Here is a 27907-nt window from a genome sequence, read left to right as displayed (position 1 = left end):
TGCAATATTGATATCTTTTTCATGTTCTTTCTTTGCTCTCAAGAAAGAGCTGATTGCAGCCCTGTTTGGTGAGAAAAAAGGGGGTTCTTTTTAGCAGGAAAGCCAAATATGGTGTAATCAGTAAATCATATTACTGTTTGGGCAGAAAAGTAGTATGTTTTCCATGCAATATGTTTATATTGATGTGCTCTATTGATATGGTGGCTTATTAAATCTATTAGGAATGGAAAAAGAGGAAAAAACCTGATTCCTGAAGTCTAAGTAGAATATATCATTTCGGAAGCCCAAAGCACGTCTATGTTCCGTCCATAGAAACCCAAGCTCAGCCCAAGCAGAAACCACACTTAGACCAGCTTTTCATTCGCCTACAATTTCCACAATGTTTAGTCGCAGTCTGTTGCCGAACCAGCGTCTATCTTGTGCCTATCCTTAACCACGCCCAGGTTACACCTTCGTTACACCCATGTCTACATACTTGGATGTGACTTTTCCAAAAACTCGCATCTACCTTGCATTTATATTCTTCCGATGCCTAGGTCACACCTAACCTTTTCTAAGTCCCAATTAACGCTTGTTAAGACTCTTAAATCGCTCGTCAACCATTTAAACTGGACGCCTAAACCACGCTGAAAGTTAGGCGCAGTTTACAGAATTGGGGCCTAAGAGTCTATTGCTAGTTAAGAATTTGAGTAATATAATAGAGTAGTACAATGTAAACATCAGATTTGAGTATTACTGCTGACAAAGGTGATCTGTTCATTTGCTTAGCCCTGTTTTATAAGGATAGTGGATCTAGAAAGGATATTGTACATCTTACATTCAACCTTTCTAAATTGAATAACCTATATAAAAAACCAACAAAATAAAACTACATAAAGTGATATGTAAAAGGGATTAGAAAAAGGGTGCAAAAGATCTGCAAGTTTGTTTAACACAGTTTTGAAACTGTAAATTTTTGTTCATCTTCTAGAATTGTTCAGAACAAAATGTGGAATAAAAACTAGAATAAAGCACATTAAGAGGCCTTCAGACCTAAAGGGCATAGACAAAAGTCATGCTGTGTTTTACAGAAGCTTTCTTCTTTGATTTTAGGCCCAATTTTGCATAGGGTATCCGTTCCATTTCTTCCATGATATGTTTCGTCATGCACACTTGCCTTACCATTTTTTGCCAAGTCGTGTCATACTATGTTATTTATGCTTTCTAATTCTATGTTTGTCATGTTATGTTTTGCCATTCTATGCTCGCCATGCTATGTCTCACCATACCATGTTTTTTCATATTATGTTTTACCATGCTTTGTTAACTATGTTTTGCCATCTCTGTCAGACAATGTTTGCCATGCTATCTTCTACCATACTATGTCTGAGAGTATGGCGCAGGGGTTAGAGCTACAGCCTTAGCACCCTGAGGTTGTAGGTTCAAACCCACACTGCTCCTTGTAACCTTGGGCAAGTCACTTGCCTCAGGTATATTAGACAGATTGTGAGCCAGACAGGGAAAAATGCTTTAGCCAGCGGCAGTAGGAAATGGAACAAGCTTTTGTTTATCCTTAGTTCCCCTGACCTTGATAAAGACAAACGAAATGCGTCGGGAAGGGGAACCTTAAGGACTAAAAGATAAGTTCAATTTTAAATATTTAATAAATATCTAATAAATTAAAAAATTAAATAAGTTATAAAGAAAATTAAGTTATGATATAAGAATTGTGAAGGGAATAATGAAGAGCACCACTCCTACCAATTTCGTTTGAAATGGTGGAATCTGAACTCCCATATAACAAAAGAATAAATTGAGTATTTATTATTTACTGAGGGTTAGGCACTAAGCCAGCATTCCTCCCTTAAAGGGTCAGAGTTCAGTCTCCAAGTCCTCAGAGTCCCCATGAGCAACTTTAAGAAGAAATTCAATTGACATAGCTGGGTTTTTTTTGTTTGTTTGTTTGTTTGTTTTTTAATTGATTTGGTAAAGTGATTTTTTTTTTTTTTTTTTAAATATAAGAATCAGTCAGGTTTCTGTTCAGGTTTTAGCACTGAAACAGTTATAGCTTCACTACTAGATCTCCTCCATAATTTATTCAGCCAAGGTTCTAGTGCACTATTCCTACAACTAGATCTAAGCAGTGCTTTTGACTTAGTCGATCAGGACATTCTAATTGACTGTCTGGAATCAATTGGACTTTCTGGTAAAGTGTTAAATTGGTTCCAGGGTTTCTTGAGCAAAAATCTTACCAAGTCTACAGTGATAATAAACAATCCTGCAAATGGACAAACACTTGCGGAGATCCACAGGGTTCCCCTCTATCCCCTACCCTGTTTAACATCTACCTTGCCCCATTAGGGAATCTATTTCAAAGCTTAAAAGTCAAATTCTATATCTACCCAGATGACATCACTATAGTTCTTCCCCTCACAAACCTAACGTCAGAGACAAAGAATCACCTGGCATTTGTCCTAAAACAAATTGAATTATGGATGACAGAATTCAAACTGAAACTCAACTCAGATAAAACCACATTTTTTCTGCCGAACCCTAACGATAAAATCAAAAATTCTAAAATTTCCTTGAATAGAGAGGACTTCCCTATTGTCGATTCCATAAAAATTCTAGGAGTGACTCTCGACTGATACCTTACTTTAGACACTCACACGGATTTATTGACTAGAAAATGCTTCTCGATATTATGGAAACTAAGAACCATCAGAAAATACTTTGATGCAGCATCATTCTGTTTACTGGTGAAGTCTTCTATTCTAAGCATGCTGGACTATTGCAACATCATCTATCTGGGAACATTCAAGAAAACCCTTCAAAGACTCCGAATTATTCAAAATTCGGCAGTTCGCCTGATTTTCGGTTTTAAAAAAATGGGAACACATAAGTCCCTATTATCAAAAACTCCATTGGCTGCCCCTCAAAGCAAGAGTTTTGTTTAAATTTTCTTGTCTCTGTTTCAAATCAATCTTTGGTTTGGCCCCTATATACCTGGTTTCCCACTTTAATCTGGGTTATACTACCAGACCCACACGTAGAATCCTCATATTTACCCACCCAACAATAAAGGTCTGCTGTTACAAAAGATTCCTGGACAGAACTCTAGCTTTCAGGCAGGCAAACTGAACGATTGGCTGGGAAACATTATCATGCACTCCTCAACCTATTTTAGTTTAGAAAATTAGTAAAAACGAAACTGTTCAACTGATTTGTTACCTAAGAATTTGTCCGTTCATTATCTCTCCTATTCCGTTCATTATCTCTTCTATTCTGTATACTGATATTCATTGCTTCTACATTATAACCATGTCGCTGATTGTCCAGCTTTTGTTACTGTGCTTGCATTCATTGTACTTGTATTCATTGATTCTATATTGTAACTATGTCTCTGATTGTCCAGCTCTTCTTACTGTAAACTGCCTAGAACTACCATGGCTTTGGCGGTATATAAGAAATAAAATTATTATTATTATTAGAGCCCTACTTGATAGTCATTTTCAGTGCTAGGATGCAGCATTAATCTCTGAAATATTTTATATCTTTTCCTAAACTTTATCAAAGTTTCAAATCAAAATTGAACTTTGTTTTCTGTTTTGCTACTATAAATAATCAAGTATCATTTCTGTTTTGTTTTTCTTTAGAGCTATTGAGTTTTGATGATGTAAAGCCTACCTCAGAAAACTTATCACATCTTACTGCAAGCAGACCAAAAATGCATGGCAAGAGGTTGCCTGGACGTTTCAATGGCAGTAATTCTGTAAGTGTTTTTAGAGCTTTCTCAAGGAATTTTAGGGCTCCTTTTATGAAGCCGCGTAAGTAGTTTAACGCGCGTAATAGTGCGCGCTAAACTGCCGGCCACACTAACTGCTACCACCTCCTCTTGAGCAGGTGGCATTTTTTAGGCTAGCGCGTGATAAAAAGTCGCATGTGATAAAGCTTCGTAAAAGGAGCCCTTAATTGTTTCTCTAATGCTGATAAATTGTATATGGTAATATATTATGTTCCATACTATTTCAATAGAGAGGAATTACAAGTAACATTTCTTTATCCTGCTAGTCCAGTCTAGGGAGTTGTGCTCCCTAACCAGCAGATGGAGGCAGAGAATACTGACTTTTAGTGGCATCATCATTTGCATAAGGAGTGATAAAACCCTAGAACTTATCAGTATTCTCTGCGTCTAACAGATGGTTTCAGCTTTGACCAATGCATCAGGATTTTGTTATGTGGCCTAGCTTCCTGGGGCATGGACTAAGATTTATGGACCTGAGATCCAGTGCCTAGGTATAAGCTCTTAGGGATTGTGCTGTTGACGTTTACATAATTGAGGAGAGAGCTCTATCCAGATCTCTATCTTTCGGGACACATTCTAGTGGAATAGGGATGGTATGCTGAATCAAGGGTTTTGCAAGCCCATTGCAAGAGATTGATCACTGTTTTAGTACCTTCTCTTTCTCTCTGCACTCTGCTACCCCAGTCAGTTATTTCTTCTGCAAGCGAACCTACAGGAGCAACTTTGATCTCTTCTATCTTCTTTTTTAGTTTTTCAAGTATTTTTTTGCTGTTTTTGTGCTTCTCTTCAGCTACAGTGACTGCTTAGCCTGTATGAAAGGAACAGACTTTCGTCTGCAGCTGACAAGTGAATCCTTTGGGGACCTGCTCAGCAAGCCTGCTTTTGAACTGTGGAGCTTGTGTGTTTCCCCTTCTGTTTGCTCCTCCTTGACTTAATCAGGAGTGCCAGCGCAAGCTGTATGGGCACCAATTGCAGTTCTTCATAGTTCACATAGTGTCGGCTGCACTTTCCTCCCCCCTCCTCACAGCATTTGGATTCTGGTGCTGGGGGAGTCGAGGCTCAGTCCGGCTGTGGCCCGACTAGCAACTGAAGAGTCAGCTTTCCTGGTGATAGAGGTCCTCTTCAAGTTCTAGCTACTCTGAGAGGAGCTTTGGCAAGCTGCAGCACATCTTCTCAGGGTCTTGTCTGTGAGTAGAGCTGCCACAGCCCACAGAATAGTTCAAGGGGGGTAGGAATCTGAAATTGGTGGAGTTTTTTTTGTTATAATTTATTAACCTTGTTCACCCACCTCAAAAATCCTAAAATCGCTGTTTCTGGCTGTCCTCCGATGGAGTTACAGCCATTTTTTTCAGTGGGAAATCCTGGTGGCAGCCATCTTAGATTTTTCCCAATTTGAATTCTAAGTTCTCAAACTTCTTCAAAAAGCCTTGTTGTGGAGTTTAACCATAAGGGATAGAGTCCTCATGCTCCTATAACATGAATTCATGCAAAGTTTGTGTCGGTTGGACACAGGAAGAGCACCTGTGCGCACCACGTGTTCCGCCGTGCATGCTGGGGAGACCTCAGGTTCAGCCTCTGATCAGCTTATTAATGTTGCCAAATAACTGTTGGGACAGTTAGGGGATTTTGCCCCCTCCCTTATTTCCCTTTTGCCCCAGAGTGAATTTGGCCAGCATTTTAACTTTTAATAAGATATTTCTTTTAATTTGCCCCTTTCATTTTTTTTTAAACCTCATTTTATTATACACTGTTTAGACACTTGTTTGATAGATGGTATATCAAAAATAAAGAAACTAAACTTGAAGCTTGATAAAGGTTCTGATAGCTCCAAAGCGAAAAGAAAGTGCTCTAACACTTCTCTTGAAGGGGGTTCTCGGTCTTCTATGCCCTTTATGTCTGACTTTGTGAACTTGCTCTGGCAAGCCTACAGTGCGGGGGCACTGTAGGCTTGCCAGGCAAGTCAACAGTGCGGGGGCACCTTCTGGATCAGCTAGAGAGCCATCATCTGCGCAGCCTCCCTGTTCTTCAGCATCTGCTTCTCCACAGAGGCCTGAAGATGATTTTGGTGCTTATCCTCTATCTCAGAGTGAAGCTCCAGTCAGACGATGCAACAGTGAGCGAAGTGGATCAGGGTCTGGGTGTTGCTATGGACCAGGGCAAGGACCCCTCTGTTTGCAGGCTGTTCAAGTCTGCTGCACTGATGGATCTTCTCATCAAGTCTCTGAAGGAGCTCAAAACTGATCCTCCTCAGGTTACTTCCCAGTGTTTTCTCAGCGGATCTGCTCTCAGCCTACCTCCTTCTGTGACATCTGGATATGAAATTACTGATTTCTGAGCAATGGGAGAACCCTGAGGGTTCCCTTAAGGTGGCTAAAGCTATGTCTAGGTTATATCCTATGAACTAAGAGTTCAGCAGATGTTTGCTATGTCTAAAGTGGACTCTCTGGTGGCTCAGGTGATCAAGTCCCACTCCAGTGAGGGGGGTGTAGTGCTTAAGGATCAACAGGCTCACAAACTGGACATGTTGCTTTAAAGGCAGTTTAGAAACATAGAAATATGACGACAGATAAAGGCCAAATGGCCCATCTAGTCTGCCCATTTGCAGTAGCCATTATCTCATTCTCTCTCTCAGAGATCCCACGTGCCTATCCTAGGCCCTTTTGAATTCAGACACAGTCTCTGTTTCCACCACCTCTTCCGGGACACTGTTCCATGCATCTATCACCCTTTCTGTAAAAAAGTATTTCCTCAGATTACTCCGGAGCCTATCACCTCTTAACTTCATCCTATGACCTATCATTGCAGAGTTTCCTTTCAAATGAAAGAGACTCGACTCATGCACATTTATAGGTATGTAAACGTTTCTATCATATCTCTCCTCTCCCGCCTTTTCTCCAAAGAATACAGATTGAGATATTTAAGTCTGTCCCAGCAACTGAAATCCTCACTACTCGGATTTAACACCAAGATGGCAACAGGACTTTCAAAGTCATAAATGTCAAAGCATCCAACAACTGGTGTAGCTTGTCTATTTACTTCTGTGTTATTGATCCAGAAATAAAAACTAGTTGACAGCATAAATTATTTTTACTTATCGTTTTAATGCAGTGTCTCTAGCATGCCCCGATGAGACCCGTTTCGCCCAAAAGGCTTTCTCAAGGGTTCATGGAGGAGCTCAAATGCAGCATCCTTTCTCATTTGGGGCTAAAGCAAAACTGCAAATTTTGAAGTCTGTCCCCATACACCTTATCACGAAGACCACACACCATTTTAGTAGCCTTCCTCTGGACCAACTCCATCCTTTTTATATCTTTTTGAAGGTGCGGCCTCCAGAATTGTACACAATATTCTAAATGAGGTCTCACCAGAGTCTTATACAGATGCATCAATACCTCCTTTTTCATACTGGCCATACCTCTCCCTATGCAACCTAGCATTCTTCTAGCTTTCACCATCACCTTTTCAACCTGTTTGGCCACCTTAAGATCATCACTTACAATCACACCCAAGTCCCACTCTTCCGTCGTGCACATAAGTTCTTCACCTCCTAAACTGTACTCTTCCCTCGGGTTTTTGCAGCCCAAATGCATGGCCTTGCAGTCCTTAGCATTAAATCTTAACTGCCAAATTTCAGACCATTCTTCCAGATTCACCAGGTCTTTCTTCATGTTATTCACACCATCCGGTATGTCTACTCTATTTTAGATTTTGGTATCATCCGCACAGAAGCAAATCTTACCTGGCAACCCTTAAGCAATATCATTTATAAAAATGTTAAAAAGAACAGACCCAAGAACAGAACCTTGAGGCACACCACTGGTAACATCCCTTTCCTCAAAGCAATCTCCATTGATCACTACCCTCTGTTGCCTTCCACTCAATCAATTCCTGACTCAGCCCATCACTTTGGGACCTATCTCGAGGGCACTCAATTTATTTATTAGACGTCTGTATGGAACACTGTCAAAGGCTTTGCTAAAATCTAAATACACCACATCTAGCTCACGTCCTATATCCAATTCTCTGGTCACCCAGTCAAAGAAATTGATCAGATTTGTCTGACAAGACCTACCTCTAGTGAATCCATGTTGCCTCTGATCCTGTAATCCACAGGATTCCATAAACTTGACCATTCTCTGTTTTAAAAGCGTTTCCATTAATTTGCTTACCACAGAAGTCAGACTTACCGGCCTGTAATTCCATACTTCTTCCTTCCACTTTTGTAGAGAGGGACCATATCCACCCTTCTCCAGGCCTCCGGTACCACTTCCGACTCTAGAGACTCATTTATAAGGTGCTGATAGGCGTTTGAAATTGAACTGAAACTCTGTTTAGGCATTTCCCTCTTACCTGGGGCGCCTACGTTAAGGCGCCATTTTTTGAATTTCCCCCGAATAGATTTAGTCCAATAAAAAAGGTATCACCTTATTTCCTTTAGGGTTTTTTTTTTTTTAATTTCTATATATTCACTCAACATGTAATTAAACTCTGTAATTCGTTGTGAAAGAATGTGGTGAAGTTGTTAGCTTAGGGTTTAAAAACGGTTTGGATAATTTCCTAAAATAAGTTTGTAAGCCATTATTAAAATGGATGGGAAAATCCACTGGTTATTCCTAGGGATAAGCAGCATAAAACCTGTTTTACTCCTTGGGATCTTGCCAGGTACTTGTTACCTGGGTTGGCCACTATTGGAAACAACATACTGGGCTTGATGACCTTCTGACTATCTGAGTACAGCAACTCTTAAGATCTTATGACTCTTGACTGCAAGCAAACAAACGAGGGGTGGGTCCATAGCCTTGTGTGTGCCACTGGTGTTTCTTGCCAGTCCTGCCCCTTGTAATGCAACTTCCTGCTTCAGAGGGGAAAGACTGGTAAGAGCCACCAGTTGTGCAGACAAGACTATGGGACCCACTCCTGATTTTGGTTTACTTGCAGCCATGAAATTGGTTTTACCAGATTTTCCCATGCTTTATTAGTATCAGGAGCTGCTTTATTTTTAATATTCATTGGTGGCTCTCTCTTACTGGTTTTGTATGTTTCTTCAGTATCATTTTTCCATTTCAAATTTCAGTCAACAGAGTATTTTGACCCCTGAGGCAGGTGGATCTCTACCGAAACATGGCCCCATGTTGGTTCTTTCTAAAACTGGGTGCTTTGTCAATAAACTTTTATTTATATACGCCTCACTGCTGGAAGTCATTTGTTCTACCGCTACTCTTTCGGTAATGAAACTGAAACATAATTGGAATGTACACTGTTACAGTGGAAGAGTCAATTTGTATATTTTGAGATCGTATTAGTAGCTGTAGAGCAGGGGTCTTAAAGTCCCTCCTTGAAGGCCGCAATCCAGTCAGATTTTCAGGATTTCCCCAATGAATATACATGAGATCTATATGCATACACTACTTTCAATGCATATTCATTGGGGAAATTCTGAAAACCCGACTGGATTGCGGCCCTCAAGGAGGGACTTTGAGATCCCTGCTGTAGAGAGTAATCTTGCTAACAGTCTGAAACTTTAAAAATTAATTGTTATTGTGAAATAAGAGCATTATGATTAGGAATTGTTTTCATTATTTTCTGTTTTGTCAGCAGTGTAGTTAAGGATATGTGTTGTATATAAAAGATTAGGAAAACATAATTTTGCTAAGTATAATTTTAGAAAAGTGAAAATGTTTTGCTTTCCTGTGTCACGTGTTTCTCTTAATCCTTGTTTTTAGCCTGTTAAAGATTTAACAGAAAGTGTTAAAATTCATAAAGAAGAGGAGGAATGTGTAAAACCAAAGCCAGCTGAAGTTAAAAAGGTATAATATCGATTCCTCTAAAACCTTGAATGAGCTGCTTTGTATTCAGATAAATGTTTATGTAACTAAGCAACACCACAAGTATACGTTCAAGAAGGCAATTTTCAAACTGAATTTCTTCAGTTTTCAATGTGTATATGCATACAAGGAAAACATACAGAAACATATTTTTCCTATACCACAGTTTGCACTTCCCTTTATCTGAGAACAAGCAGGCAGTATATTCTCACATGTGGGTAAAGAAAAAACCAGGAGAAAAAACAAAACCACAAACGCAAATATGCAAGAATGGGATTGTCCAGATCAGAATGATGTGCACAAAAAAAGGTGTCCTCCAATACATCTGATAATATGAAGATCTTTATTCCTCCAATGTCACAATGATACATTCAATGACTCAATGACTCGACATGTACATGTTTCAGCCAACAGGCCTGCCTCAGGAGTCTATAAGTACATATATAAACATATAAAACAGCATGAATTATTTCATGTTAAATAAAATCATTAAAACAAGATACATTTAAAAGATATCAAGAATATAAAATAAAAGACCATGAAGACACATATGTATAATAAATATATTAATCAATAATTTAAACAACACATTAATAACTATGATACAATTTATCAAAATATGTGATACAATAAATAATGTTTAATAAAGTTAGATAAAACAAACACGTATTATATCATTAAAAACATAACAAAAAATGTAAACACAAAGGAGTAGGAAGAAGCATCATAGATCCCATAAATAAATCACTAGCACAGATTATATTGAAGATTATATTAAAAAAAGGAAAAGAAGTAGGAAGAAACATCATAAATCCCATAAAAATACACTAGCTCTGATTATATTAAAAATGATTATATTAAAAAAGGAACATTCGCACCAATTACATTAAGAAATAATTGATTATGCATTAACCTTTCAATTACCATGAAAAATAGGACAAAAAAAATGTTAAAAAATATAATAAAACCATACCTAAGGTCATGAATGATGAAATTCATAGTGTACTGCCACTCAAATAGATTTAACCAAAATTCAGTCAAAACGGAGTGTCATCTAATCATGTAAAAGATAAAGATAAAAACCAACTAAACACATATATGACCACTAGTGTTTTAGCCCGTTACATTAACGGGTGCTAGAGTAGATGTCTGTCTGTCTTTTTTGTTTTTTTTTATTTGTCTCTCTCTCCTTGGACGCTGTCATTCTTTCTGTCTGTGTCTTTCCCTGGCCCCCTGTCTGTCTATCTTTATTTCTAACTCTATCCTCTTCCCTTAATCCTGCATGTGGCCTTTTTTCTTTCTCCTCCCACTTCCTTCCAACATCTGCTCCCCCTGTCCTCCACACTTCCATTCGGTGTGTCTCCCTCTCTCTACCCCTTCCATCTACTGTTCACCCTCTGTCTTGCCCCTCTCTTCTCTTTCCATCCAGTGTCCGTCCGTCCTCTCTCTGTTCCATATGTCCTCTCTCCATCTCCTCCTTCATTTTCCCTTGGTCTGGCATACCTTCCTCCTTACCTCCAAGCCATTCTCTCCCCCTCTGCTCCCTTTCCTCATTTAACTACTTCATTGGTCAGCAACAGCATTCACAATTCATTGCTGTTGCTGGCTTCAGGTCTTTCTCTCTGGCCGGTACTGACTTCATGAAAATAGGAAGTAGGCAGGACCGGCCAGAGAGGAAGGGCTGAAGCCAGCAACAGCAGCGAATTGTAAACGCTGCTGTTGCCTGAAGCACCCGAGGCAGACGCTTCTCTCCCCTCCCAGCCCAACCCCCGCTGACTCTGCGACCCTCCCAGCGAGATGACTTTAATATCAAACCTCCCTCCAGCGTTGGCAGCCGCAGCAAGCTAAACAGGCTGTTTCGGGCTTTCTCCTGCCGTTGAGTCCCTCTGTCGCGTCATTGATGATGTCATCAGTGACGCGGCAGAGGGACTCAATGGCAGGAGAAAGCCCGAAGCAGCCTGTTTAGCTTGCTGCGGCTGCCAACGCTGGAGGGAGGTTTGATATTAAAGTCATCTCGCTGGGAGGGTCGCAGAGTCAGCGGGGGTTGGGCTGGGAGGGGAGAGAAGCGTCTGCCTCGGGTGCTTCAGGCAACAGCAGCGTTTATAATTCGCTGCTGTTGCTGGCTTCAGCCCTTCCTCTCTGGCGGGAGGTTGTGCCGGTATGTCCCTCTCCCTCCAGTAGTGTGGAGCACTTTGCACGGCGCATCCTCTCACGATCCTGGGTCGGCCATACGCTTGTGCTGGGGACTCGTACAGTCCAGTCCTTCCGGCGAGTGTAGGGAAGTGCTGGGGATTCGCGCATGCGCACTCATGCGGCCACGGAACTACTGATCATGGAAGCACACAAATAGGAGTGCGCATGCGCGAGTTAGCCTTTTATTATATAGGATAAGAGTTATGTGAATTAATAAATAATCAGTTTGTATTAGTAAAGGGGTGACCAACATGCTACAATGTTAAATACTTAACAGACAAGTTCCTTTACTTAATTGATACAATGTTGGAGTCAAAAAATACTGACAAAAACTATTGAATAAAATGCGTAATCCAATCTGTTGTAAAAACAAGTGCAAAAACAAACTATTTGATGTTGAACTGCATATGGCTTCTTGAGATTTAAGTTTGATTTTTGTCTGCATTTATTTAAGTTTGTGGTTGCTTGTAGTTGTTTTTTCCTTGTTGTGATATATGTATCACAGATATTTGTATTATGTTTAGTGACTTACGAGATAGTTGATGGGAAGGGAGGGTGAACAGTCTTTATAGATTGACTCTCCATGATAACCCAGATACCTCGGTTTATATTCAAGACAAACTTTTTACCCCCTTTTTAGAGGGGGGAAAAGGGATGGATCGGTTTATATTCGAATATATATGGTAAATCCAAGTTGGCTTTATCTCATTAATCCATGCTTACGTATATATTCTTAAGACACCAAAATATAAGTTGGGCGTGCCCTAGGACATTGCAGGAAAGTTAACTCCCTAGACCACTGTTCTTCAACCGTCGGTCCACGGACCGGTGTCAGTCCACAGGAAATTTCTGCCGGTCCGCACAGGGCCGGCGAGATCGACTAACTTCAATTTCCTGCCAGTCAGCACAGGGCCGGCAAGATCGACGAGTGATTTTCATCTGGTCCGCGCTGGACTGGAGAGATTATGGGGAGCCTCCGACAGTGGCTTTCTCCCCTCACTGCAGCTCTCCTTTTCTTACCAGCGCAATGATTCACGAAGGCAGCCTTGGGGCTTTTGCTGAGTCGCAGCTGCCTCTGATGATGCAACTTCCTCTTTCCTCAGAGGCAGTTGACCCAACAAAGGACCCGAGGCTGCCTTCCTGAATCGCTGCGCTGGCAAGTAAGGAGAACCGATAGAAGGGGAGAAAGCTACTATTGGAGGCTGGGAAGCTGCTGGGCAAGGGAAAAAAAGGGACAGCTGCTACTAGACCTGGAGAGGGAGAAGGAGAGATGCTGCTGGGAGGAGAGGAATGAAAGAGAGTTACTGCTGGACAGGAGGAGGAGGGAAGAGAGAAGGAAAAAAGGAAGGAAACAGCTGGTATGGAGATTAGAGGAGGGGAAGGGGAGAGACAGACATGAGAAAGTAGAGAGATTGATGATGGGAAGGGGTCAACAGGGAAATAAGCAGAGGGACAACGATGCTAGATCTGGTATAGGAGAGATAAAAATGAAGAGAGCAGTGAAGCTGGAATGAATCATGTAAAAAGGAGAGAGGGGGCACAGGCTGGATAGAAGGGGGAGAGAGCAGACAGTGGATGGAAGGGGCAGATGCTGGATTGAAGATACAGAGAGGGCAGACGCTGGAAGGAAGATAGTTAAAAGAAGATGAAAGCAGAAACCAGAGACGACAAAGGTAGAAAAAAATAATTATATTTCTATTTTGTGATTAGAATATATCAGATTTGAAATATATATCCTGCTAGAGCTGGTGTTAGACATAACTGGGGACTGCAAAGCCCAGGCAGTGCTTCTTTAGCTTCCAGCTGACTTAGGGCGCTCTCTGACCAGGGGGCAGTTGCCCTAGTTGCACTCCCCTAAAACTATTCCTGTCATGTGTGACTGCAGTATTCTGTTAGCAAGATATTTCTGTGTAGCATTCTGTAATAATTTGGCTTGTTCAGTTTTCTTGATAGTAGAGGGGATATATGTGAAGGGGAGGGGAGACAGGAGTTTTGTTGATCCTTGCTCTGTATTATTTGTATTTATAAAATGACAATTGTACAGAATATTGTTTCTTTTTATACTTTAATAAAATACATTCCATATAAAATCATAACTGAGGCTTGTGTGGATGGGATCAGATGATTTGTGGGGACCGAGCTCGTGGAGATGGGGCAGAAATGGGTTTTTAAAATTTTAGTCCTAGTAGTTTGCCAGTCCACAAAATAATTCTTTTATTTCTGCCAGTCCACAGGTGTAAAAAGGTTGAAAACCACTACCCTAGACTCCACCAAAAATATATAAACCTCAAATCTAAATTTTTAAGATAAGGAGCACCCTCAGTGTGAGTTTGAAAGCTTTAAAGAGCGACTCAAAGAGCAGCTTTAATGCTTAGAATAGCAAAGCCAGCAAACACTGAGCAGAAATTACCACTCACTGCCAGCCGCACACCATCATCTGGGTGCTCCTGGGTGTTTTAAAGTGCAAGTAAAGTGCAAAAAGTTCACTGTCCTGCAATGCCCCGAATGCCTAACCCACTGACCTGAACAGAGAATTAAAATAGCTAAATGTTGGGAGGAGGGGGGAATGCTCTGGCAAAAATAGTATGAATATAAAGGAATGTGAATGTTAAGCAGTGTCTACTGTTATGAAGAATCATGCAACTGTTACATTTCTTATTTTATTACATAAATTGCTTTTTAATAATAGATCATGCCTCAGTTTCAGTTTCTCTAGACTTATTGTGTCTGCTTGCAGAGTAGTATTTAGGCTTTGAAATTTGTTTTGTTGTTTGATGTAGGGGTGTAGCTAGCAGCCCAGTTTTGGGGGGGCAGGGGCATCCCTTCATTAAAATTTTTACCTTTACTACTACTTGCTGCAAGGATGCCCAAGCCTTGCGAGGTGAAGAGCTCCATGGCCCGGCCCCCAGTGTGAAAAAGTCCTTGATGTGCTTTCCAGCTGCTACCACTAGCACTTCTCACACATGCTGAGTTTATGCACATGAACTTAGCATGCAAGGAGGAGTGACTGTCAGCAGCTGGAAAGCATGCCACTGATTTTCTTGCACCAGGGGAGGTTTGGGCCATGTTGCTTTTCAACTGGCAAGGTTTGGTCATCCCTTTCAGCTATTCAAGATACTGCAGTTTGGGGGAGGGGGTTCCCAAGGACCGCAAGGCTATGCTACTGATATGATGTAATAATATTAATTTGACATTTTTATTCTGATTCTATTTAAAAATGTTTGTCAAATACAAAGTAAAATGTTTTTTTGTTTACTGTTTTGCCTCTAATTTATAAGAGATTGAAATGTATTTTCTTTTTTTAATCTCGTTTCAGCCATCTTTACCCACTACTCCGACACTTCCATCTTCTTCTCCAAGACCAAATTCTATTCTACTTAATTCTTCTGGGGATCTTAGGACTAAGGCAGAAGCTTCAATAGAAGAGCTCAAAGCTCAAATTAGTGAGCTACAGACTATTGTAGAGAAAATAAAAACTGAACATGGGTATGTTGTTCTTTGTCTATGAAATCTTTCAGCAGTCTTAAATTACTTTTCCTATTAAAAAGATCTTTGTTGTAGGGAAAAAGCTAGAAATGAGGTAGTCTCTGCCTTATTACAACAGGAAAAAAACCAAAGTGGGGTAAAGCATGAAGAGCATGGAATTTTTTCATATTACTTAGCTATATAAAACCAAAGGAAATACCCTGATAATACAATATTAAATAGCAATGTCAGTATAAAATAGAGTTGATCATAGATCAAAAATGCAAGCCTACTTTCTTATACAGTATTTCCCAGGAAGAAAAGTGGAGCAGTTTGAATAGAGAAGTACCAAAAACTTTATTTTACTTTAAAAAGAATAATAAAATGGAACCAAGTGTGATAGTATATCAAACCATTAAAAGTCATTGTCAACAGATTTTAAAGGATGTCTTTTACAGTTAATCATATCTGATGTTGTAATGTTTCTCCAATGATTGGCAGTACACATGGCAATATTTAGCAAACTACATGATTCAGTCACTAGAAGGGTAAACAAAATAGGCTTCTATTTTTGAGCACAAAGAACATGAATGGGTATACTGGCATGTATGTGTGCATCTATGTGTATAAATGTCATTCTGTTACATCCACTCATTAGTTTGTAAGTATGGTGATCCATTCCTGTGAACTAGACTTACAGAAGTGTGAATACTTACAGTTTTGAGTACCTCCCACATAGAGGCGAAGCACAGTGTCGTCTTCCAATTTTTCTTCTGCAAGTCAACTGTTTAGAGGTGTTCTGTTCAACTGTTTTTTTTTTTTTTTTAGAACCTTGCCCAAATCTTTTTATTAACGTTAAATCTTTCGATTGCATTGTATATCAAGATACATCAACAAAGAACATGCGAGCCCACAAATTTTAATAAGATATAAATGAATATACAAACTAGAGAATCTTTCCCCATCCCCGCGGGAACTCATTTTCCTGTCCCCACTCCCGCAAGCTCTGTCCTCATCCGCATTCTGTTCAACTGTTTAGTTTTCTTTTTGGCAGGTTCCACTGAGCCAGACTGCAGCTCTGCAGAGCAAGCCTTCGGGTAGACCTGGGGAGCCAGCCTGCTGTGAGACTTCAGGGCTCGGGGTCCATTTCCCTGGGAGCCAGCTCACCTTCTGAGTTTCTCAGTGGCTTGAACACAGACTGTGGGTGCCCTGTGTAAGAATCCTTGGGGTATCAGGGCGCCATTTGTGTAGTTTGCCCACCCTGTTGTGCTGTGGGGTCCCATGGAGGTTGGGGTCGGTCCATCTGGCAGCGCAAAGATTTCTTGATTTGGAGTTGGATTTAGATGCATCTGAAGCAGAAAGTTCTTTCCTTTTCCCCAGCTGCACTGAAATAGCTAACAGGTAGGTACCTCCACAAAACTGTGAGTACAGCCCCATTATTTCCTTTGGGAAAATTGAGGTGGTTCTGAAAATCTTAAATTTGAGGGTTTCTGAGATGAGGGTTTCCTCTTTCACTGATTTTTGAATTTTCAGTTAAGTCTCCATGTGCCGTTTTACTGGGGCGTCCATCTTGGATTTTAATCAATCTTTTTTTCAAAAGTCTCTAGCTGCCTCAAAATCCCTTTATTTTGATTTTAATTAACTGGGATGGACGCCTCAAGGTGTGAGGACATCGCTACTTGCAAAAATTGTGGTGGTTGTTCGGCAGAGGAGCGTCCACACGAGGGAGAGGCTGAGCTTCGAGCTTAGCCTCATCCATGTCCTCCAGGGCTGGTGAACCACTATGGGCATGAGAGATGAGCAAAACGTCCCATCCAGTTCCCCTGTCTCGAAATGACACAAAGCGGAGGTGCGTGAAGTCTGTGGAATCCACAAGAGCCCAGACAGAGGTTCTGCAGGCTTCATTTGCTTCCCCTGCACAAGGCTTCTCCAAGGAATTTGTAAATCTGATGTGGAGAGCCTTTTTGACAAGACCAGGTTGGTTAGCACAGTCTGCACGTGCACAACTGTCAACCCAAGGAGCATTCTCTCCTCCGGTGACTGCTTCTCAGTTGAGGAAGATGAATCTTGACTTCAATGACCTTTCAGAGCCAGACTGGCCAGATTGGAGATCAGACTACATGCTGTTTTTGTCTCAGTCCTGGATGACTCTGGCTCCCTGTTTTGGTCGAGCAGTCAAGAGACCTCCCTGTCTCCTGATCAGGGGAATGACCCTCAGATCTGCTGCCTCTTCAGATCAGTCTCTGTCCACCACTTTATTGCCAATGCTGTTAAAGAACTGAAACTGGAGGCTCTAACCTCTACTTCCCAGTGCATGGTAATGAGTAGCTCTAATGCTCAGACCGCCTTTTTTCTTATGCATCCAGATATTACTGCACTGGTTATGGAACAGTGGGAGACCCTGGAGGGTTCCATGAGGATTGCCAAGGCCATGTCCAAGTTTTATCCCATAACACTAGAGTTCCAGCAGCTTTTTAACCACTCAAAGGTGATGACTCAGGTCACCAGATGTACGGCTCTCCCAAGTGAGGGTGGTGTTATGCTGAAAGATGTTCAGGACTGCAAGGCAGACGTGATTTTGAAAAAGCACTTTCTCTGGGGATCAAGGCTGTAGATTCATTTGCTGCTAGTCTTTGGCAGCAGCCCTCTTCGGAGGAGGATACCTGCCCCTATCTTGTGCTGGAAAGGGTGGATTATGTGACAGACACCTTATACAACCTTATCAGAGTCATGAGCAAGGTGTCGGCTTATGCTTTCTTAGCTCATAGAATGTTGTGGATCTGAATATGGATAAGCGACTCAGCATACAAGGCGACATTGAGTAGGTTGCCCTTTAAGGAATGGATGCTTTTCAGTAAGGGCCTTGATGACCTTATGGCCAGTGTGGCCAGCGTCTGTGCCAGAAAGTAGACCACGCTGACCTCCAGGCAGTAGTAGGAGCAATTTTTCATCCCTCCTGTCATTCTTGGCAATTTAATCAGGGGGCCTCTGTCCAGAGGTCTTTTCAGGTTTATAGAAAGTGATTCAGTAACTCCAGACGCCAGCTGTCCTCAAGGGCTTGTGTCAACCTTCCCTCTAAGCAGCCCCAATGATGCCAGGTTGGTGGTTGCACCTCCACATAATGTGGGTTGGCTGTTGCCATTTTGAGTGGAGTGGGAGAAAATTTCCTCAGACCAATGTGTATTGGATATCATCCGAGTGGGTCACAAGATTGAGTTTTATCGCCTTCCTCTGGATTTGTTTGTTGGCTCTCCAGCCAGCCGGAAAAGAAGGCCAAGATCAGAGCAACGTTTCAAAGATTTCTGGACATTGTGACCATAGAACCTGTCCATGGCGTAGATTCGGACTCAGGCAGATACTTCATCATGCCCAAGAAAGGCACAGAGGACTGGAGGCCCATCCTGAATCTCAAGGCAATAAATGCCTTTCTGAGGGTCCAAGTTTATTCATATTTTGATATACCGACCATCGACATGTATCTGGTCGGTTTACAATGCTAAAATAATATATAGCATAAAATTTTAAAAATAAAAAGGGGTGTTGGGAACAAGGTTAAGACAATTACATTTGACATAAATGATACAGGAGATAGGGGAAGGGAAGAAGAGTAATTACATCAGGGAATGGGTGGTTGCATCATAGAAGTGTTTCTCATGGGAAGAAAGACGCTGGAAGAAGGATGCTGCGGTCGGAGAAGCAATGTTATCTTATTATATGGAATGCGTCCTGAAACAAAAAGATTTTGAGATTGGCTTTGAGTTTATTAAGAGAATTTTCATGACGGAGGTGGGATAGCATGGCATTCCAGAGTGTGGGAGCTATGACAGAGAAATTTGTGTTTCCGGTATAATAGAGTTCTTTAATCAAAGGAACGGTTAACAGGTTCTGGTCAGCGGATCTAAGGGCCCTGGATGAGGAGTAAGGAATGATGTATTTATTGAGGAAAACTGGAGAACAGGTAAGTTTGATTTTGAAGACAAGCAAGAGAATTTTATATGTCGTGCGGTATGAGATTGGTAACCAGTGTGACATGATCATATTTTATAGCTTTATGGTTTAGTTTGATAGCAGTATTTTGGATGAGTTGTAGTCGACGTGTTTCTGTTTGAATAATACCATAATATAAAGAGTTGAAATAGTCGAGGTAAGAGATTATCGGTGAGTGAATCAAGGTTTGTATAGAGGCGGTGTCAAGTACTGAAGTTATGGAGTAAATGAGACAAAGTTTATAGAAGCATTTTTTGGTCAGAGAGCTGATTGATCATGATATGTAAGATCTTTATCAAGGATGACTCCTAGAAATTTTATTTTGGTTTCCATTTGAATTGAACAGGAATCTATGTAGATTTGCTCTTTTTAGGGTTTTGTTACTTTTTGCTGGGAAGATTAGGCCTTGAGATTTAGTATATTGAAGGATAATTTGTTTGTTCGGAGCCAGTTACTGATTTTGTCTATTTTGAAATTGATTTCAAGAATGTCGGAGATGTTTGAGGGGTTGATGGGATGTAGAAGTCATCGGCGTAAGCAAAAGTGGTGAATCTAATTGATTGGGCTAAAGTTAAAAGGGGAGCAAGGAAGATGTTGAAAAGTAGAGGGGAAAGAATTGATCCTTGTGGGATGCCGTATTATTGGGTGATTGGGGATGATGAGGTTCCTTTGTCGTTTACTTTGAAATTGTGATCTTCGAAATAAGAGGTGAACCAGAGGAGGGCAGAGCCTGAAATTCTACAATTCTTGAGACGAGTGAGTAGGAGGATATGGTCGATGATATTGAACGCTGCTGATAGGTCAAGTGATATTAGGAGAACAGATTTGCGGTGGTCCTGAAAGTAGTAGATGGTGGTGGTAAGTCCAAGGAGAGATAATTATATTTAGAGAATGACACAGGGAAAAAATTTGTCCCCGTCCCCGCAAGCTCAGTCCCTACACTGTCCCCACAAACCATCTGTCCCATCCATACAAGCCTCAAATAGTTAAATAGAATTTTTTTTTCTACCTTTGTTGTCTGGTTTCTGCTTTCCTCATTCAATTCCTTCCACCCACTGTCTTCTCTCTGCCTCTTCCATATGCTCTGTTACTGTGCCTCCCCTTCTATCTCTTCCCCCCCCCCAATTGGTCTGGCATCCATTATCTTCCCTCCACTCCCCCCATAGTCTGGCATCTCTGGCTTCTTCCCTTCCCTCCCCCAGGTGGTTTCTGGCATCTCTCTCCTCCTTTCCTCCTCTCAGATCTGTCTCCCCAATCCAGCATGTACCTTTTTTTTTTCTTTATTCTTTATCCTCTCCTTCCATCCAGTTCCCTTCAGCATCTTCTCCCCTCTCTTTCTTCCCCATTTCCCTTCAGCGTCTGTTCCTATCCACCCCCTCCCCTCTCTCCACAATCCTTCAGCACCCTTCCCGTAGTCCAGGCAGTGCCTAACAATTCTGCCCACCGCCACCCTTGCCTCCACACACACAGAGAGAGAGTCTGCCCACCTCCACTCCTTCCTACACACACACATAAAGACTAACCAATCTATTCTCCCTCCCTCCCTTCATACCGATTTTTAATTCTGCCCACCTCCACCCCTGCCTCCACACACACACACACACAGACTAACCAATCTATTCTCCCTCCGTCCATTCCTCTTACCTTCATGCCGATTTTTAATTCTTCCCACCTTAACCCCTGCTTACACACACACACACACACAAAACCACACGTCTTAAAATAACTTTTAGCGTTCAATTTTGTATAATGAACTAGAGCTGTATTTTGAAAGCTGTTTTGTACTGGCAGAGAACTGTATGTAAAACAGCTCTACAACTTAAACCTATAAAAAGAGTTTCACCACCTTTAGCTTTGACAACATTCATCTCATTGCTTTCAGCGGGTCATAGTAGACTTGAACTTCTATTAAATCTGTAGGGGAAATACCTTGCAAGGTGGCGCTCTTTTCATTAGAAGCAAACACAAAGTTTTATACGAATTGTTTTTGAGAAAGAGAGAAAGGGGGAAGGAAGGAGAAAGAGAGAGGAGCTAAGAAGGCATGCTCAACTTTTTTTCCTTTTTTGCTTTTGATTTACGAGCTTGATTATAATTTGTATATTTGGGTTTCAACAGTTTCTAACCAGTCAATTCTTCCTCCCTCCCTTCCCCTTACCTTCATGCCGATGTTTAATTTTCTTTCAACAAGCAGCCGCCGGAACCTTGAAGTCGTGTGCAGCTGCCAGAAAGTTCTCCTCTGACGCAACTTCCTGTTTCCGGTTGCGGCAGAGAAGAACTTTCCTGCAGCCGCACGTGAATTCAAGCCTCTGGCGGCTGCTTGTTGAAAGAAAATTAAACATTGGCATGAAGGTAAGGGGAAGAGATGGACAGCGGTGGCTGAAGGAGGCTGCACGCGATAAGTGACCGCACGCGTTCCCTCACTTAACTGCCTAGATAAGGCCATTCACCGCTCCACGGAGCGGTGAATGGCCTTCTCCCCATACCCGCGGTGACTACTTTTTTCACCCACCGTTTTGGCAGGTTACCTATGGATAGCCGCGGGTAACAGCCACCGTGTCATTCTCTAGTTCTGTTGAGTGGTTTAGATGACATCCCGTCTGATTTGGGTGGAGGGCAATGGTTTTCTCAATGAATTCAGATATTTGGTTAAATACTATTTTTTTCAGTGAGTTTGGCAATAAAGGGCAGATTGGTAATGGATCCGTAGTTAGAGCGTTAGGTTTCATCCGAGTTTTGATTCTTTATTTTGGGGAAGACTAGGGCAGGTTTTTGGGTCTACTTTGGTTGAAAGGCTCTTAGTTATCATTTCAAGGAGAAAGGGGCCGAAGAGAGAAAATAATCTTTTTTTGGATGGAGGATGGAATATTCTCAGTTGGGTTGTTAGAACTGTTAGTGGACTGTATGACTTTAAATAGATCTTGAAGAGAAAGAGGCTTGAAGTTGGAAAGTGTGCTAAAGAAGAGATGGTCAGTCCGGTTGGTGGGATCTGGGGACCTTGTAGGTGTAGAGTGGCCTAGATTTGATCTAATATCTTTTACTTTGATCAAAGTAATTAGCCAGTTCTGTGGCAGATGGTTGATTGAGTGATGGAGGGGAATTCTTTTTTGAGTATAGAGAGAGAGATCGAGATATCCAACAATTTAAACTCTCCCTTCCTTCTAGAAAAGGGATTAAAGGAGTCAAGATCTTTAAACTCTCTCAACTCTGGAATGGTCTCCCCTTTTTTATAAGGAGTTCTAATTCCTTTCCAGTTTTCCGTAAATCTTTAAAAATTACTCTATTTGCCAAACATTTTGAAAATTAATTCTTTTGAAATTTTGCTATTATCTTCTATTTATCATTTATAAATCATTCCCTGTTTATTTAATTACTATAAACTGAGTCGAGCCTTCTCAGAACAATGACTCAGTATACAAAGTTAAGCTTTAGTTTAGTTTAGTTTAATGCTAAAAAGCGCAGAGGAGTTGAGGGTGTGAAAAGTATTCTTTTTTGGCAGTTTGTATTGAATGTTTGTAATGTTCTTTGTATTGGTGAAGGGCAATAGCAGAGCGAGATTGCCGCCTTTTGTGTTCTAGAGATCGTAATTGGCGACGAAGAAGGGTTAGATTTTCTGTGAACCAAGGTGGGGTTTTTGTTTTTTTTTGAAAGTGGGTTTGAAGTTTTATCTTTGGACAGGGCTATGGAGTCAATGAAAGAACATGTCATATCTTTCCACGTGATTAATTGTTCTTCCATGTCGAGTCTAGCAAATTTTTGTATGTCAAGATTGATAGAATTTTTACTTGTGGTGTCAGCTCACGGCAGCCATTTTGATGATGGCTCAGCATGGGGCAGGAGCATAGGAAGATCGTGCCTGCCCTGCGTCACTGCTAGAACACCAGGTAAGGTCCGGGGAGGTTCGAGCAGCCTGCAAAAAGTAGTCCAGGGAGGTTCGGCAGCCTACAAAAAATCGTGAATAATCAAATTCACGAGTAGTGAAACTGCGAATCCGGAGGGAGAGCTGTACATATCTGAATCTTATCAGGTCTTTCATTTGGATACTATCTATCAGGTGATTTTTCTCAAAAACACCCTCTACCCTTTGGAATAACTTGCCAAACCGTTTACATAGAAACAGAAATATGATGGCAGATAGAGGCCAAGTGGCCCATCCAATCTGCACATCCGCAGCCACTATCTTTTCTTCTCACAGAGATCACATGTGCCTGTCCTTCCAGACATTTACAGTAGGACAAGACATATTTACAAAGGTCTTTTATTAGTAACAGTTTTCTTTTGCTGGTAGTGGATTGGTGCCTGTGATGCAGTAAGATGGTGATGTTCATTCTGACCACCTTATTTTCCCTTATGAAGATTGTAACCTTATTTCCTATATTTTGTTATTTTATTTAATATGATTATTGTAAACTGCTTACTATTTACAATTGCAAATATTAATAAAGTTTAAACATGAAGAGCAAGCACAGCAGGGGGAATAGGTGTGTGGTAGTACTTGGGAAGGGGGTTGACAAAACATGTAGAGCATACTAAATCAAATTGTTTCCAATTCATAGAAACATAATGGCCCATCCAGTCTGCCTATTACACTGGTCTTCTATAAAGAAAAGTAAGCTCATATTGTTGGTTGTATGTAACTAGGAAAATAGAGAAGAGGAAAGAGACATTGTAAAGAAGCAATCTCTTATCCATTATATTTCAGTATTCCAGTAAAAGATGAAACTCCTGCTCCCATAGAAATATACAGGGCCAAATTTTGAAGGACCCTTTTCTCTTGAAACCTTGTCCAATCTTGCCACCTTCAAGCTGATTATCTTTTCACTTTACCTCATATTAAATTTGATTCTGTTCTGTTAAATTTTCAGTTATTTTTTTCTTGATAGACTTTTAAACACCGTAGGTATAATTTCTTTCCAATATTCATTTGGCTTGGAGAATAAAAATCAGTAAAATGTAGATATTTTGTCATTTTCATTTGCTATTATATCATTTGTTTGGGACATACCCATAATGTTGCTGTTTTTCTCAAGGTACTTGTATATCCAGTAGTCATAGTCTAAATTTTTCAAGTGAAGAAAAATATTTATCTCCCAGTATTAGTAATAGAGATTCTAGGTGCAATTTTGGGGCTTTCAAAGCAAAATGTGATATTTCTAATAAGCCAAATCATTTGAGCAGAATAGTTAAAAATAAGCACTAGAGTTATTAATTTAATTCTACTGTTAGCATATGCTATTAGTAACTAGGTTTCATTGCATAAAATGGGACCTGCAGTAAAATAGTGTGCATTAAATAACATTAGATTATACTAATGTAATAGCACAGGCTATTAACTAAATTTTTTTTGTTGTTGGTTTTAACTTAATAAACATTTGAAGGCTTTTCTTTTACCTTAAATCATAGGAAAGAACTGGAAAAAATAAAGAGAGAATTAGAAGAAGAGAAGGTGATGCGACGTAACTTAGAGGTAATGAAGGAAACATTTTAAAATATTGTAAGAAACATTCTCCGAGGACAAACAAGATTATAATATTTTCATATGTGGGTGACATCATCCATGAAACCTGGTATGGACACTGCCAAGTACACTGTCACTTTAAATCTTTAGGTGGTATCCATACCATATATATGCTGATGCCTTCCCGCCTGACATTGGCTCTTAGGACCGTCAGTTCTTCATTTTCTGTGGAGCTGAGAAACTGTGCCTTAAGTTTTTTCTTCAGTGTCAAACTTTTCAACTTCTTTATGCTTTCCTGTTTTTATTTTTCATATTTTTTTCATAATTCTTTATTTTTATCATTTTCCAGTATTTATCTTGACTGGTTTAATTTTGTCAACTTATCGGATTTGGACCCTTGGGCCACCTCGAGCCTCTCTTATCCAGGAGTATCAATCATTTTCAAGATACCTTTCACTTGAGGTTGCCAGGTCAATGAATCCTTTGATTTAGCATCAGCCATTTTCCCCTCCATGCCATTTTCCCCTCCATGTCAAAGAAGGTAACATAGTGGCTTTAAGAAATGCTCTTGATGTAATTGATCAAGGAGAAAAGGGAACAAAATCTCCACAGGCACAGCAACAAAGCACAAAAAATGGAGTCCCGAAAACACCTCAACCAGGGAAGTCAAGAGTATAAAAGATGGCAAAAAGTCTTTATTGGTACAAGTGTGATTGGCCACAAGCCTCCAAAATACAAATTAAGTTGACCCAACAAAGTCCGTGTTTTGGCTCAATAGAGCCTGCCTCAGGGGTCATGTAGTGAACACTGTTACAACAAATGTAATAAAAATGAAAGTGAATATAAAAACATTTCCAGTGCAATAAATGCAATAAGTGAGACATTCTAGACAGTAGGGTTATTTCTCTTTAGCTGTATGCTGCAAAAGGAATCTACTCTGGAATTGTCACTCTGCCTCTGCTATATACTTCACATTTATTTATTTATTTATTTAATTCGTTTTCTATCCCATTGTCCCCAAAGAGCCCAGAATGGGTTACAGGTTAAACATACATAATTTCAGTACAACATGACAATGCAAGTTTTTATCTTAAGTTAGCACATATTAGGTGTCTGATATTAGCATACAGTAAAACCTTGGATTGCAAGTAACTTGGTTTGCAAGTGATTTGCAAGACAAGCAAAACATTTGATTAAATTTTAACTTGATATACAAGCAAGGTCTTGCAATACAAGCACATACAGTATACACACATCACAACTGAGCCAATAGTTCTCTCTCTGACACTGCAAGAGTGTAGTGATGGTTCTAAACAATAAGGGCACATACAGTATACACACATCACAACTGAGCTGATGGTTTTGGCCAGGTAATAGTGACCTGGATTGGCCACCGTGAGAATGGGCTACTGGGCTTGACGGACCATTGGTCTGACCCAGTAAGGCTATTCTTATGGTAGTGACTGTTCTAAATAAGCGAGGTCTTACAATACAAGTACGTATAATATTTTGTATTAAAGTTTTTGGGTAGTGGAACGAATTGCCTGAGTTTCCATTATTTCCTATGGGGAAATTCGCTTTGATATAGGGGTGCTTTGGATTACAAGCATGCTTCTGGAACTAATTATGCTCGCAAACCAAGGTTTAACTGTATATCATATAGTTTCCCGGTTACTATTTGCTAGCCTTACAGTATATATTTAATCCTAATTTGACTCATATGGACAGTTTACAGGTTAGATTTGCCATAGTTACAGTGCAAGATTTTACAAAGTAAGTTTTACTTATGTGACACATACTGGTTCAGTTACCAATAAACAATTCTTTGTAGTCCATGGATCAAGGGCAGGGGGTTAGATGAAGAGGTATGTTTTTATTGCTTTTCTAAAGTTGAGGAGTCCTTCCAGATATCTGATCTGTGGTGGCAGTCAATTCCAGTTGCTCGGTATGAAGCTGTTAGGTATGTTGTTAGGTATGTAATTGAAGGGCACGACCAGGCAGCATTTTGAGGCATATTTCATCCTGGGAGCTGAGGGACCAATTTGGCACATACCAAGGAAGTTTAACCATCACATAGCCTGGCGCCATGTCATGCAAGGATTTGAACGCTAGCATTAGGCCCTTGAAGACACAATGTTTGGCTACAGGCAGCCAGTGAGCTGACGCTAGAGCCTTGAAGACAGGGTCACAGGCACAGAGGTTTTTTAGAAGCTTGATTGCCGCGTTTTAAACACACTGGAGCTGTTATACATTCTTCACAGTGAGACTATTGAATAGCGCATTGCAGTAATCCATGCGGGAGAGTACTAAGGCATACAGTAGTTGGGCAAAGTCAGATTCTGAAAAGTAGTTCCTTATTTTTCAGAGTTGTCACAGGTAGTAAAATGAGGAAGATACCCCCTGAGAGATATGGTCAGAAATAGGTTGCTGTCAAGGAGTATTCCTAGCCTGTGCACTTGGTCTTTTGTAGTTAGAGTAGTCGAGTCCCAGCACAGCGAGGGATGGGCATGGTCACAGCGTTCTTTGCGGATCCAAAGGAGCTCTATCTTGGAGGCATTTAGTTGAAGTTTTGACAGACATCCAGTTTTTGATTTCCAAAAGGCAGTTTAGGAGTTTCTCAATCTGGGCGTCATGGGACAGTTGGATGTCATCTGCGAAGGAGTGATATTTGCGGGCTATGTCTAGGACAGGTCTAATGTAGAGATTAAATAATAGGGGGGATAGCAGAGCCACCTGCGGAACACCATATTTGATCGGTTTCGGTTTTGATCTGTTATTCAGGAATGAGGAGAACCATTGTAGCGGCACCTTCAGTTCTTCTGCAGATGTATTTGTTCTGCTCGCCCCCATTTTATTATTTTTAATTCAATGTAATTTTGTCCCTTTTTTGATAATTTAGTGCTTGAAGCGATTTTGAAGCTGACAGGCCAATCACACTGGGTACCTGTTGGTCAGCCTGCATAGTTTTCTCTGGAGCTCAGAGCCATCCCTGAGGTGGTCTTACCTTCTGTTAATCAAGGGTCAAGTGCAGGTTGTTAGGCACCCTTAGGAGGCTCGACAGGCAGGGTCTCGCAGGGCGCCGGCTGTGTTGATACGCATCCGTTGGTCTGCGGGGATGGAGATGTAGTCAGACCTAGGAGTCAGCCTGTCAGCCTGAAGATCAGCTTTGCAGAAGCATTCCCAGCATTGTGGCAGAGA

The 27907-nt window shown here is 40.8% G+C and overlaps 1 protein-coding gene across 3 annotated transcripts in view; it reads left to right on the top strand.

Moving 5' to 3' along the window:
• CD2AP (CD2 associated protein) overlaps window positions 1–27907 on the top strand; it is a 372249-nt gene that overhangs the window by 325204 nt on the left and 19138 nt on the right. For 2 of the 3 annotated variants that reach the window (XM_033938468.1, XM_033938467.1), the window contains exons 14-17: window positions 3636–3751; window positions 9508–9591; window positions 15119–15288; window positions 24655–24718. In XM_033938468.1, the coding sequence (XP_033794359.1) occupies window positions 3636–3751; window positions 9508–9591; window positions 15119–15288; window positions 24655–24718 (434 nt within the window). The remainder of the gene's footprint in view (window positions 1–3635; window positions 3752–9507; window positions 9592–15118; window positions 15289–24654; window positions 24719–27907) is intronic. The other variant, XM_033938469.1, reaches the window with a different exon arrangement.

The sequence above is a fragment of the Geotrypetes seraphini genome, chromosome 3 (genome assembly GCF_902459505.1).
Source record: "Geotrypetes seraphini chromosome 3, aGeoSer1.1, whole genome shotgun sequence".
In the NCBI taxonomy this organism is placed as follows: Eukaryota; Metazoa; Chordata; class Amphibia; order Gymnophiona; family Dermophiidae; genus Geotrypetes; species Geotrypetes seraphini.
The sequence above is the reverse complement of the archived record's forward strand: the minus strand, read 5'-3'. Positions and strand labels throughout refer to the sequence as shown.